Source organism: Malaclemys terrapin, chromosome 11, assembly GCF_027887155.1.
Source record: "Malaclemys terrapin pileata isolate rMalTer1 chromosome 11, rMalTer1.hap1, whole genome shotgun sequence".
Classification (NCBI taxonomy): Eukaryota; Metazoa; Chordata; order Testudines; family Emydidae; genus Malaclemys; species Malaclemys terrapin.
Window position 1 is genome coordinate 4179916 of NC_071515.1, and position 15221 is coordinate 4195136.

At 46.1% G+C, this 15221-nt stretch overlaps 1 protein-coding gene across 1 annotated transcript in view; it reads right to left on the reverse strand.

Annotated features, from left to right (window-relative positions):
- Nucleotides 1–5315: 5315 nt before the first annotated feature.
- RAMP1 (receptor activity modifying protein 1) overlaps nucleotides 5316–15221 on the reverse strand; it is a 139430-nt gene continuing 129524 nt past the window's right edge. The window contains exon 3 of the mRNA XM_054044731.1: nucleotides 5316–6105. Within this exon, the coding sequence (XP_053900706.1) occupies nucleotides 5850–6105 (256 nt within the window). The 3' untranslated portion in view covers nucleotides 5316–5849. The remainder of the gene's footprint in view (nucleotides 6106–15221) is intronic.

The window sequence follows — 15221 nt, forward strand, 5'->3', positions numbered from 1 at the left end:
CACCACCAAACACCACACTGCCTTCTTTACTGTTTGAATGAACCTTAAAGTAGGGGTAACCCACAGGAAAATGTATTTCAAAGGGGGGGAAGTGAACTATAAAAGTGATGGGCAAAAACACCCCAAGTTCTCTTTCCCTACCCATCTCTCTTCTCTTCACTTAAGACGACAACAGAAACAGGACGTTGGGAGCAGATCCTGGCCTGGGAGTTTGGTCAGCAACATTACTGGAAGTGTGGTAAAGGACTTCACCTTGAACCAAGTCTAATTGGTTAAGTTTAGTAGTAGGAAGCATTTTATCTTTGTTTCTCTAGTGACAATTTCTGACTTTAATGCCTTATGCTTGTACTCCCTTAATCTCTCTCTTTGTAGTTAACTAAACTTCTTATTCTTTAATCAAAACGAATCCAGTGTTGTGAACTGTGTGGGTAACGCCATTTAGGGTAGCAAACTGCTGTACAGTAATCCCCCTAGAGGGGCAACAGACCTAGTGTATCTGGACTGTCCAGGAAAGAGTTGGACAGCACAGAACATGTTTTGGGGGGAAATTCAGTACAGGGCATGTGTTGGGGTCACCTGCAAGTTGTAACCAAGGCTGCTGGAAGCCAGCGTAGCTGGTGTTTGCTGACAGGTTGCTGGGTCAAGGCTGTGGCTATACAGAGACACTCAGGGTGTGACCGGCACATAGGCGCGGACTCTGTGGGTGCTCCGGGGCTCAAGCACCCACTGAAAAAAATAGGGGTTGCTCAATACCCACGAGCCACAGTCATAGGCACCACGTGACTCTTGCATTTAGGGAGGCTGGGCAGGAGCCCCGGAAACTCCCTAGATGTTGGGGGGGGGAGGGAGGCGGAAGAACCAACGCCCAGACTGTGGCCCGCCTGCTCCTCTCTGCAGAGTCCCCCTCACCCACTCCTCTCTGTCCTCTCCCGCGAGCCTCCTCCCCAGGGTACCAATGACAGACATTCAATAAGTGGAATAGGAAAGAAGTGTGGAAATATGCTTAAAATAACCTCTCCCCAAACTGGCAGAGCTCCCTCCCAAACACACACCCCTCCTCAAAAAGCACCCACCAGCAAAAAAACCCCCAAACAAACAGTCAGTGCCTATGGACCTACATGCTGTTTGGCTGTTTGCAAGAAGCCCAGGTTGGAGCTGCAATGGCACCACAGCTTGCTGAACACAAGCCCTCACTGGTCTGGGTTGCACGCCAGAATGCCATTGCCCGTGCCCCTCCCCCCCTGGCCTAGAGCACCATTATGTTCCCAAAATAAGCAAGAGGCACATGGGTCCTGCACTGGGCCTCTGCACAGGCATGACTAGCACCCAAGATTGTGTGTGTGTGTGTGTGTGTATGTAGAAGTGGCTTGGGGATAAAATAGTCACTTCTCAGAACATGTTAGCTGATTTCTGATCCTCCTCCCCAAACTCTCACAAGTCATAAGCTAATGCTTCAAGCCTGGTGTGATCACAAGTTATTCAAATTTACAATCCACTGCTTGTTTTGGTACATTAAAGAGTATATGGAAGTGTTAGGGATTATTTAATTCTCACGTGTGCATTCAGCCAGTAAGGAGCTAACATGTTACCTGGCACACGGGAAACACCCGGCAAAGTTCTAAAGCGTGGGCTGTGAAAGCAAATGGCATAAACACACTAGTGCAAATGGCTCTCAGCTGCTATAGGCCAGGGTGTCTTACCAGCTTTGCAGAAGAGCCCATATAGTGCATGCTTTTCTGCCAATTACTCCATGCAAATGAAAAGGAAAAAACACTCAGGAAATACTGTGTCATTTCTCTCGAAGCGAGACAATTATTTAAAAGCAGTTTACAATATTCTTAGTTAGTATGCAGTGTGGTTTAGCCCAAACACGCTCATTCTTATCCAGCAACACAACTTTAAAAAGTACATTTAAAAGGAGAATTTTTATACTGGTTTGAATTTACACTGAAATTAATAAGTTGCTATGCTTTGAAGGTGCATGTCTGTGCATGGCTTCTGCCTTCACAGCTCAGCCCCCACCTCCTCCACAGAGAGTAACCCCATAATCCTGTGGAATTTAAGGATCAAAGAGTACAATTTTGAAAAGTGCTAACTAAGTGACTTAGATGCGGAAGTCGGTCAGACTCACCATCCCAGGGTGCCGCCTCATGGCAAGACCCAGCACTGCAGCCCTTCTGCCTCACCGTGGTCCACCGGTGGCCTGTGCAGCGACTTGGGCTTCCAGCCAGCTCCCACCCCTTCTGGGGTAACAAGGCCTGACTCAGAACTCAACATCTTCACCCCCCCCACCCCCCAGCTCAGTCCACCACAGACTCCTCTCCCCTCTGCTGGGCTCCTCCTCACTGTTACAGAGCACTGCCTCTCAGGCCTTTCTCTCTGGAGAGCTGGCTCCTCCCTCGCTTCTGCCCTGCAATCTTTCTTCTCCCAGGTTTCCTTTAGACATCTCCTTCTCCCTAGCTCCCCTCAGGAACAATCCCAAGGTATCTGTTCCTCCCTGCAAGTGCCTCTGTAGTTCCTTTGCTAGAGGGGAAGAGAACTCCCTACAACCTCTCTCTCCTTTGTAAGTAAAGCCCTGCATTGCTACAGGAACCACCCACTTGGGTTCTTCCCAGCTGGGTCTAATCCTTAATAACCTGTCTCCTCGCCATGTGCCACAGCATGGGCTAATTGGGCTCCCTGTAACCCTGTCACTGCCGGTGTGGGCTTCATACATCACAAAGTCAATTAGACGCTTTTCAAAAGTAGGTCCCCCATGGTTAGGTATAAAGGTGGCCCTGAAATGTGGGTGCTGGGTCTTATAACTGCCTTCTTTCAGCGGAGCTCTGTAACTTCCCCTCTGTGCCTTGAAAAAGAGGAGACGGTGGCAGCAGGAAAGGAAAATGCTGCAGGACACCAGAGAAGAGGCAGGTAAGGAATCCAGCCCTGTGGAGTCCATCCAGTTGGGATCTGGATGAGATTCAAAAGCGTTTGGCCAGGACTGCAGTGCGAAATGCTGGGTGCTCATCCCTTTTGAAAAACCAGGCTTAGGGCTCAGATCCTCAGAGGAATTTAAGTGTTTAACATCCATTGATTTCAATGGGAGTTAGGCACTTAAATACCAGGACCTGTTCTTAGGAACCTAAATGTAGGTGCCCATTATTGGAAATGTTGATGTTTATTTTTCATGCCACTGTGCATGAACCATTTAGTTAGAACATGCAGATGCTGCTGTCTGAATGAGCCCCAGTGGCCTAATGGCTAAGGCATTAGTTTTTTTTTTAACCCCAAGATTGTGGGTTCAAGTCCCATCTGGGGGGAAAAAAATAGAATTTGTTCTCACCCAGTTCCAGGCTCCTGTGGGTAAAAAAGTTCCTGTTTCAAAGGAAAGTTGTTGCTTTCTGAATCACCCTGTCCCTGCTCAGTGACAAAGCTGTTCTCCTCAGAAACCCCCTCCCAACTTAACCCCTTTGGCAATGTGCTTATTCCTTATTACAGAATACCGTGAAATATTTAAAATCTTTGTAGACAATGTCATGCTTCTTTGGTCTGGAACAAAATACACATTTTCTACTAAGAGGCCCGGGGCCAGGAACCTTGATTTAAGGACTAGGAGATTTGACTAATGACGATGAAAATAGTTTTGCAATCTTCATGCAATACGAAACCAGCACAAAAGCATTTAAACTGCAATATCTCCGTATCTTATCATTAACTTATCGAGCACCTTCCATGCATATCATAAGGCTGAGCAATAAACAAATGGAACAGTATAGCTGTACCAGCTTAAACTGCTGTCAACCCCAGTATAAGGGACTTATCCTACTAACAATGAAACCAACAGCAACCTCTCTCCTTCCCCCCCCCCATCCTCCACATACCACTCTGGCCTTCAGTGGGAGCAGGCTTGGGATCTAAATACAATTTTCGTTGGAGAAGATATTTTGAGTTTAGAGAAAGTGAGGGACCAGCCTAGAGGAAGCACAGGGCTCATTGTAACAGCCATCTGGAGAGCCCGTGGAGGTGAGGAGAGCTTTCCAGGATTGAAGCTGCATTTCTGTACACTACAAATCGTGGAATAAGTCAGTTTTCCAATAATATTTGGGGGTCTCAGCATTGGCTAATGGACCATTCACTAGAATTAGGGGAGGAAAATGAATCAAGGAAAACAACCTACAGGAGCAACCGTTCCATTTCCAAGACATTATTCTGTTAGGAACAAGCAGTGCTTTTGCTATAACTGACTGCTGTGTTCATCCATTGTTTCAGTGCCACATCTCACACTGTTGTGCTCTGTTGCTTCCTGCACCTACCCCCCATCCAGACTGTGACTGGACACTTAAGATGTTTCTGATGCTTTCTATGGCAGTAGCTCTATGCTTGTGGAGGAAGGGAGTGTGACTCTGTGTGTGTGGGTGTTAACACTGCCTGTCAATCATAGAATAGCAGGGTTGGAAGGGACCTCAGGAGGTCATCTAGTCCAATCCCCTGCTCAAAGGGGGACCAATCCCCAGACAGATTTTTACCCAGATCCCTAAATGGCCCCCTCAAGGATTGAGCTCATAACCCTGGGTATAGCAAGCCAATGCTCAAACCCCTGAGCTATCCCTCCCCCTGATCTTGGAGACAGTCAGAAATCTCATGAATAAGATTCTAGAATGGAACAAACTTGCCAATAATATTTATGATATTTACTCATGCTAACGTGTGTATAGCACCTTCCTCCTGAAGGGTGCCACAAAGAAGGAAGAATAGGCTTGTGGTGAAGCCCCCAGACTGAGCCTTAGGCTGCATTCAGTTCCCAGATTTGTTGCAAACTCCCTGGGTAAGTCACTTAAACCTATCTGTGCCTCAGTTCCCCATGGAAGAATCTTTCCTTTCCCTCTGTTTAGATTGTAAGCTCTCCAGGGCAGGGATTGTCTCTTGTTATGTTTGCACAGTGCCTGGCACTATGGGGCCCTGATCTTGGCTGAGGTCTCTAGATATCCTTTAGATATTATGAGAAACTTTCTAACTATCCGCATACTTAAGATCTGGAACAGGCTGCCAAGGGAGGTTGTGGAATCCGCATCAGTGGAGGTTTTTAAGAACAAGTTGGACAAATACCTGTCAACGATGGTTTAGGTATACTTGGTCCTGCCTCAGAGCAGGGGGCTGGACTTGATGACCTCTCATGGTCCCTTCCTGCCCTACATTTCTACAGTTCTATGAAACTATAAGAGAAATAACTTGCAAAAATCTCTTTTAACCATGAAAAGTCTGGCTTCTGTGTAGCTAGGCAGTGCAGCAGTATTTCAGTACATTATAAGCAAAAAACCTGACAACAGCGGTTTGCAAAGTAATCAAGGGTTCCTTTAATTAACAACGATAGACTTCAGAAGCATTCAAGCCAAAACTTTGCAAGAAATAAATTATAATAATTAGATGTCTACAGAATGGTACCTCGCCAGATCCATCCTGTGGCTGATTACTGATTAAGTGTATAAACACTAATCGTGACCTATACTATATACTTTTCAATTAATTGTCTTTATAAATGATTTTTAAAATGACCAAGTGATTGGTTTGCAAGAAGTGCTGCAGTTACTGAGAGTAATTATTGAGAAGTGGCATTAGTCCAAAGCATATCATCTCTGCCTGAATAAAGGGTTGTTATCCAGGGAAAATGTACATAGGTACAGCACCCCTCTCTGCTCAGGACAGTGTTAAACGTCAAGTGTGCACTGTTCTGTCTCCACATTTTGCCTTAGGGTTACAAAGCTTCCAACGTGCTGCTGATTCCACAAGGGCTCGCCCGGTCTGACAGAGAGGGTTTAGTCCACAGGAAGGTAGGTCTCTATTGATGTAGTGAGATCCTGGGGCACACTAGCTTACACAATGCCCTCACTCCGCTTGCTCCGCCACACCACCAGCGCCGTCATGAGCAGGGTGATGAGGATGGGGACCACAAGGAACGGGTATAGGATGTTGTTCGGTGGGTCGCGTAGAGACCTCCCAGAGAGGGAGCAATTTTTGAAATAGTGCTTGTGAATGGCTATGAAGAACTCGTCCACCCGCTGGTTCGGCCAATAGCAAGCCAGTTTCTCGGCTATCAGCAAGGTGCAGTTGATGAGCTCGCCGTAGGAGCTGGAAAAGAAGAAGGCATTAGTTAGAAACCTAGATGAGTTCAGAGCTGTCATTCACCAAACAGAGTGAGCTAAAACACCTCCGGGCTTGCTCTTCAGAGATGCACAGCACCCAAAACTCTGCCTGGCAGCAGTGGGAGCTGCTTTGAAAACTGGGCCTCTCAGCTCTAATTTCACTGGACACTATCGGCCAAGCCTGAGGGCTGGATCCTGTGAGGTGAAAAGACCCTCAGCTCCCCATGGTCTTAAGAGCACGTAACAAGCCCAAGATTTGAGACTGCCGAGCTTGTGGGATCGGATGCAGTCACAGCCTGAGGTGATGAGACCGCAAGTGCTTCATGCTCGACTGAGCAATAATGCAAAAATGTCAAGGAGAGAACGGTGAGGGGTATTCACTGTGCTAACTCGCTCCTCAAAGAAACACTCCAAAGGGCTTTAGAAGCTGGATTTGTGAGGAAAATAAACCAAATTAATGCTTAGAAAAAGATCAGCAAACATCACAGTTGATGACATCCATAGCTCAGGGGAAAGCACCCACTGGGGTGACTGAAATGCCTTCCCCGTACATTTACGGCATACTTGAGAACAATAGCAATCACCACCTCTGATCCACCACTGGCTAATGAGCCCCCAAAACCGCAATTCTTCATGTTGGAAGCAGACAGGATTTCACATTCGCAAGAGATCCAGACAATGAATGCAAAACTTGTGTTGCTTTTCAAGTTGTGCTGTTGTCAGGTTGGGAATGTGACGGGTTTGGGCCCTTTGGGGTGTCACCTGATGTGCTGGGACACCACTGAGCCTGTCTATTCTGCCAGCTGGGTCCCCTTTACCTGGCCTTGCTGGTTAGGCTCACAAGCCTCTTCCAGCCTGGCACACAGGCAGGGCCACGCCCAGCTGCACAGAGACAGGGATCCGCTCTGGAAAGATTCAGCCTTAGGGGCTTGCCCCAACACCCTGGTGCCCACTCCCTTTAAGGGGGACAAACCCAAAGATTTTATGAAATTCGCCCCCTCCCTCAATGTGGAGGGAGATATGCACCACTTCTTGCCCCCCCCCTCCCCATTAGACATTACATAAACTGGGTTATATTATAAGCAAGAAATAAGTTTAACTACAAAAGGTGAATTTTAAGTGAATATAAGAGATAACCGCCAGAACAAAGCAGATTACTGACCAAATAAAGCAAAATATACAAGCTAAGCTCAATATACTTAAGAAACAGGTTACAAAATGTAAATTATCACCCTAAGTGTTATTTTAGGCAGGTTGCAAAGTTTCTGTGGTTCAGAGCTCCAGTTACATTCCTTTTCAGACTGGACCCGTCTCAGTCTGGACTCTCCCCCCCCCCCCCCACACACACACACACACCTTCCCTTCAGACGGCTTTAGCAGTCTTTCTTCTTGGGCAGACAGGCCAGGGAGAGGAGGAATCCCGTTTGCCTTCCTCCCCACCTTTAAATAGGATTTACATAAGGCGGGAATCCTTTGTTTCCCAAACTTGACCCCCCCTTCCCTTCCAGTGGAAAGTTACAAGACATCCCAGGTAATGTTTCGTATCAGGTGACAAGACCACCTGGCTCTGTAGCATCACAGTGTCCATGAGTCAGTGGCAGTATGGAGCGTCCATCCGCAGGAAGGCCAAGCGTTTCACTGTCCATTGTCCTCACTGATGGTTCATCAGTCCTGTCTGGCTTTCCCATTGTTGTACCTGAAGTGTTAGCAGTGGGCATCACCCAAAGTAGCATAGTTAAAATACAGATACCGAGTCAATATTCCTAACTTCAGATACAGAAATGATACAGGCAAACAAATTGAATAATCACATTCAGTAAATTATAACCTTTCCAATGATATCTTACAAGACCCATCTAGCATAAAGTACATCTCAGTTATGTCATTCATATCATAAGCATATTTTCATAAAGAATATGGAGTGAAATGTCACAGAGAATTCTATAGCATTTATAATATGATTTTTGGTGGATGTGTAGGGCAGTGGCTAACTAGTTTATTTGACTGTAATCCTTGCTATTGGTTCTCTTTTATTAAGGGGTGCAAAAAGGCCCTTTATGCTAGACACCCCCCCACTTATTTATATTGCATATTACAGTGTACTTTATTTAGTAATCCTTTGATACACTTGTAAATTAAATGTATCCCTACTATACTAAATAACTACTGAGATTTCAAGGCAGCTTTTAAAAATAGTCTATTTAGCTCTAATTCTCCAGACAAGTTTTTTATTCCCTCAACTGCAGACCAATAAAAATTCATGGCCAATGTTTCCAGTTTCTGCAAAGCCAAGAAAGAATACTATGTTCAACCTAGGTTGAAATATATTATTTTGACAAATTAAGCACTCTGCAAAAATTAGTGGTAACCAGTAGGTAATACCTTTCCTAAACTTAATCAGCATAAAAAAGTATCTCAAGGTTTTCTCTGAGCATCAGTACAGTAGAACCTTGATTTTAATTAACACTCATCTTAGAAATGACCAGCTATACAAACCATTTTTCCTGGTTATTTTGGGGGAGAGGCTTTGTGTGGGGGGGGGGGGCGGGGGGAGAGGGGGTTAGTGGAATCGCATAACGTAAGTGATGTTGATGAAGAAAAAGTCCATGATAGTAGTGAAATATCCGAGACTTCTTGTCCTGGGAGATTTCAACACACACATCCACAAGGCTGTGGATGCGAAAGTCAGAAAATTCATTTCCTCACTTGTCTCCTCATCTCTGGTCCAACCCACGTGGCGACTGACTTGATTTTTGGCCTAGATGTCAAGACAGAGGACATCACAACCCAGCCACTTTCTTGGACAGATCATCACCCCATTAAGGCAGTGGTCAGAGACTTTCCAGGGCCCAGGCCACAAGATGGACCAAAGATCCTGATGCGATTACGACGACTCATGCACTCCAACAAATTACAAAGCTTGCTAAAGGACAACCTCGCCCACAGGACGAGGAGTCGAGGACCTGGTAAATAGTTACCATTCTACACTGGTCTTGCCCTTTGACATACTGGCCCCCAAGTGGCTCCTTCCTCCCCACCACCCACACAGATCTCCTGGTTTTCTGACACGCTGCGGAAGATGAAGAGAGGGGCAGAAACTCAAGCACCAATGGTAGGAAAACAAAGGCTGATTCAGACAGGATGAAACATAACTTATTTCTCAAAGCCTCTGCTGAGCCTGTATTACAGGCCAAACAAACCTTCCAACCAGTCTCCACTGAGGCTGCCAAATCCCTCCCCAAAGAGTTATCCAAGTTGGTAAACAGCATCATTAATCCTGAGTCGCTGGAATCTGCATCAGAGCCCAGTACCAAGCACTGCGAGGAACTGTCATCCTACTTCACTGAAAAGATTGCACGCATTGGATCAAACACCATGGGTCACCAATACCCACCGGCACACCCAGAGTTCAGTACATTCACTCACCAAGAAGTTTAGGACATCTTAAAGGAGTCTCAACCCAAGACTTGTGAATCCGACCCATGCCCATCCTGGCTTGTGAAATGAGCTATGAGCAACTGATGCCACTCCTGATTGAAATAGCCAATGCCTGATTGACAGAAGGTATCTTCCCTTTCTCCTTCAAACACACAATCGTCTGACCAACGCTGAAGAAGCCCAACTTGGATATTTCAGTTTTAGCTAACTATGGCCCCATGTCAATATAATAATAATGGAGATATCCCATCTCCTAGAACTGGAAGGGACCTTGAAAGGTCATCGAGTCCAGCCCCCTGCCTTCATTAGCAGGACCAAGTACTGATTTTGCCCCAGATCCCTAAGTGGCCCCCTCAAGGATTGAACTCACAACCCTGGGTTTAGCAGGCCAATGCTCAAACCACTGAGCTATCCCTCCCCCCAAACATTCATTCCTGCGGATACAAGCAGGAGCAGATGAACTCCTAGTGGCAGATGCTAGGTTCACGCAAAGGTCTTTAGTAAGAACCCAAAGGTTAGATCATCCCTTGTCATCTTTGCCTGAGCAAGACGGTGTGAGGAAGTGAGGCTTCTCAACCCCCGTATTTTGGGTCTGGTGTGAAGCACAGCCCCTGGAAGCCAGCAGGTGGGGTGGGGCTTCATCTCCACTTGGGGAGCATGGCAATTGGCTAGGTGCAAAGGGGAGCAAACCGCACATTTGCAAGGGGTTGCAACAAGTTACTCCCTCCTCATCATCCCCTTAATCGTTCCTCCACCACCTCGTCTCCCCCCTCCCCAAAAAACCCAGAGGGAGCACAGGCGTGTGTGCAGCTGCTCGTGGCAGTGCTGAAAGGCACAATCTAGCCCCTAGGAAAGAAAAAGAAATCCAGAAAACCTAAGGGCCTAATTCTGCCCCCCGCCCCGTATTGTGAAGCAGAGTCCCATTGCAGAGAGGCAGCTGGTTTGGGCCCCACCATCTGAGCAGCAGAGTTTCTAAACAGAATGTATTTCAGAGTGTCCCCAGGGGAAAGATGTAAAACAAAAGCAGCTAAATACTAAATATTGTACCGTGCAGCGCTTCAGGGAGGCTGCTGCAGGGCTCGGATTTTATGACTTTGACTTGTCAAACTGGGTTCTTCATTCTCCTGTTTCTTCTCCCTGACTCGCACGACAGGCCCCTACGTGAAGATCACTGTGCGCGCTGGTGCAGGATGCAGCGCAAAATGCAGTTGTGTGGCAGATTTTCCTTTGTGGCATGGCCAGATTGCATATGTCACCAGTGCAAACGGGCCTTAAACCCAAAATATCCAGTATCAGGATGGTGAGGTCGCCTCAAGGCAAGGGTGACCTGTACCAGAGATTCCCAAACTTCTCTTATTGCGTACCCACTTCCAGATCTACCAGCTGCCCACATGCCCTTACCCGTCTCATCACTGATACTTTGTGTGTTCTTCTTAACACTACCTGTCTCTAACCATCTGTCCATATTTCACGGTTATGCACAGATATAGTTATAGTGCGATGTAGGTAACCGAACCCCCCCCCCTCCCCAAGTTCTGAGCTCAGACTGGACAGTTGCTGGGCAACTGAACTGGTGCTGTACGGTGATTGGTGGGGAGAGCTCTGTATGTCAGCGTCTCTGTGTTCTCATTGGTACATCTTGAAGTAAATTAACTACCGTATTTTCTATAACAAATTCCCACAGAGTTTTAAAGCTTCATCTGAGTAGCCTGTTATGAAAATGCAATAAATAAAATAAAATCCGCTATTACACGATTTCTCCTGCATACCCCCCAGAGATGTCTTTGGTACCCTCAGGGGTACACGTGCCAAGGTTGGGGAATCCCTGCCCTACGCCATTCCCTATCTGTTGTGGCATATCAGGGTAAAGGGCAGGTGGCCAATATCTGTGGCTGTAATTTTGGCTGCTTAGGGTCATTAGCAGCCCTTGGGTTGCTCTAATTCAGGGCAAAGGAACTACCCCCACGCACAGTGTGCAGTTCAGCTAGAGTCCGGGATATGGCCCAGTAAGAATGTAGGCCCCTCACCTCCAGGGTTTTTTCCTCCATGTAAATGGGCCAGTATGGGAAGAGCTTTTGGTTGCTAATTCCACCCCCTCTGCACAGGTGCTGGGTGTCACAGACATTGCAGCTCCATGCAGTATCTTTGGGGAACGTACTGTATTAAGTTGATGTATCACTGGGAGCCAGGGATTGTGCGTATGATTGTGTTCTAGTGCACGGGGAGGGTTACCACAGCTCCTTCAGGAACTAAAACTGTGGGGGCTGATTAAGATGACTCACTCACATTGTAAACACCGCAAGAGATACCACCCTCTGGGGAGGCTCATGTATATTGGTGCAAACTGGGTTTCCAGAGACTAGGAAAATCAAGAACGGATTTTGGCTTAAAAGGGCTGTGTTTGAACTCACCCAGGGCCTTTATTTTGGTCCAGCAAATGGGCAAGACCTTCTATCCAAAGGGGGGGATCCCAATCCTTGCAGAATAGTTGGAAGGACCTTGGCCTGCCTGATAGGGCCCCATAACACTAACGGGTGACCTCTGGTAAGTTTTCAGCATGGATATACAGTATATTGTTTTTATGTATTCTCTGTAATGCTTTCATCTTAAAAATAAGTGTGCTTGCTTAGAAAGGGCTGTGTGCTAGCTTGTAACTGCTGGCATTACGCTGTTGATTGCCTGCAGAGAGAAAGCAAAGCACAGGCACCGGTGTTTAGGCAGACTGGCTTGCTGGGGATATCCCAGTGTAAGGCAGGGGACTGTGAAGCCTTAAAACCCCAGTCAGAGAGAGAGAGAGCGAGAGAGAGAGAGGTGGGTCTCTGCCCAAGAGAGGTGACGACTGGGAGCCGGTAACCCTAAGTGAGTGCCTTGAGGGACCACAGAGGGGATATACAGGTGCGGTTACCCTGAAACTGCAACACCAGGGACTGCCACATTTTTCATACCACACCCAGAAGGAAGAAATTCTGGGAGTGATGTTGAGCTGTGGCCAATTGGTGCTGCCCAGTAAGATGGTGACAGGTGGGGTGAATAATTAGAAGTGGGTGAAACGGTTCACACAAAATAAAAACTGATCTGAACCATTGCCCAGGCAGCACACCAAAATCAAACCCATCTTTTTCTCTGAGTGTCAAGAGAGAACTTTTGTTTTCACTTCCCCTGCACTTTGTGGTCAGGACTGGAGGCAAAAGTACCCCTACAGGACAAAGTCCCATGGTATCTCCGACCACAAAAGTGAAAGGAAGTACTGGAAATCTTCTAGAGTCACCTATTCTCACAACATCTCAATTCTAAATCCCAGAGAGGTTCAGGTGAACATCCAAATTCCTACTTATTTTCACCTCACCCCTAGACCTTTTGAGATCTGTTCAGCACTGGGAATGGTGCCATCTCTCAGACAGTCGCATTTGGTGGCAATACTTCCAACAAAAATGTCATTCAATTTTGGAGCCCCTAGCCCACCCAAAGGCATCTCCAGAACACCCGGAGGTGGTAAGTGATCTCAAATTTGGAAACTACATACTGGCCTACGTCTGGGGGGACTTCAACCAGTTCTGACTGCAGCACTGCTAGTAAAGAACAGAATTTTCAAATCCCAGTCAGACCATGATTGTAACAGTGATACTGCACCCACTCATGTTCTGTTCTTTAAACCATGGAGGTCTATGGGTCTCCTCAGAGGCTGTATTTCCGTGTGCCTACTGCTGTGAGATAATTATCAATGTGGCTTTTGTACTGAAATTACGCTGTAGGTATCCAGTTCTCTGATCACTGAGGGAGCATGCAGAGAACTGCCACACTGGAGAATGGATGAATAAAAGGATATCTGAGTCAGAGGGCTACAATCAATTTGGAAAACTGTGGTGTAGTTCCTGTTGCTTGGAAACCACTTCCTTTTCTTTGTTGGCCCATGTCTTTAACAGATGACATATCTGGAGTCTAGCTGAGAGGCAGTTCAAAAAAAAAAAAAAAGAAGAAGAAAAGCTGGGGGGCGGGGGGAGAAACCCTCCGCAAAGTGAAAAACGCAGAGGTTGCTTAGAAACTCAGACTGATTTGACTTCCACCTAACCTCTCATGTTTAATCATTTGGGATCTCTTTGTACGTAGACTACTTTAGTTTGCCATTTCCAAAGGCTAAATGCAAGGCATCCACTTTGGTGTATTTACCCACACACACTAATAGAAACCTTTTTCAGTTGACTTTGCTGTAGTTGAACTCATCAGTGGGAACATGTGGCTGTCAAGGCCTGGTTGAAGAAGGATCTCTATATATGGGCACGTTCATCAATCAAGCATTGTCTATTAGTTATTTACGGGGCCCTGTGTCTACTGCACTCAGACAAATGGCCTCGTAATATATCTATTTGCCAGGATGCTAAACACATCTCCGTGTCACTCCCTGTAAATGGCCATTTTCCTGCTATCTTCTGCTCCTCAGCTTGTCCATTCACCATTCTTTCTTCCTTCTTTCTCTATGGCGATGTTTGTTTCCCACCCTGGGGAAGCTCAGAGGGTTTACTGAGTCTGCTCCCAAGCTGATTTCACCCATGAGGCCAGATTCACTTGATCTGTTCACAAACCTTCTGGGCTGAGTTTTGAGTTTGTAACGGACTCTAAACTTTTGCATGGCTTTGTGATGCTGACGTGCTTCTATACAAGAGAGAGAAATCCATGAAATACGGTTACAGATCAGTGGGGAATGATACTGTAGCCCTCTCATTGCTCATTGTGTGCTCTATGTCCCCCTCTGGGCCTGATCCACAGAGAATACAACTCTGCTCTAGTTCCCATTTAGTCCGTATAGCTTAAGCTGTAGCGGTTCGTGCTCTTAGTTCCATAGAGCCTGGATTCCATTCCCAATGGCAACCAAGATTAGATGCATGTTCAATAGAGCTGATAGGTTATGAAAAGTTCTGAAAATTTACGTGTTCATTTTGCGGTGGTCTTTTCAAAATGGACAGATTTTTAATGTATTCCATTTTTTTGCAAAACTTTTTTTAAAAGGTTCGATGCTGAAAGCTTTCGTTTTGAGGATTCTTCCTCAAGAATGGGGGGAGAGGGGGAGTGAAAATGTGCTTTACAAAGAAAAAGACTAATGAAACAATAACCTATTTCAACCAGCTTTAATATTTAATCCCACAGGGATTAAACTCTCAGAGAGGGAAATGCTCAGTGAGTTTTAGCTGGGAAAAATGCAACTCTCAACTATTTTCCCATTTCAATTGTTATTCCCCAGTTTCAGTAAATAATCTAGCCAGGCCTAGGTAACATGATATGCCACATTAAAAAGACCATGTCAACATATCTGTTTCTGTACATTTGTATCCAGTTATTTGTTTTGGATTTTTTTTTATTATTTAAAATTATTTTAACCATGTGTTGTTTTGTTTTTAATTTGGAATGAAGGTTCCCTGAAGCTGAAGGTTGGCTAGAAGCTGGCATCATATTAACAGAGCCTGATCAAGTTTTCCTCACACAAAACAGTCTGACCTACGTTGCCTCAAAGCGTTCCAGTCCTGTGACTTTCTTCAGCAAAAATTGACCAGTGTGGGTAGGATACTCTGAGGTTCTTGGAGATTCTGCAGTTACTCCCAAGAGCTTACTGTCACGGATTTTGGTTTGCCTTATATTGGCACTGAAGTAGAGTCAGTCTGTAAGGGCCCT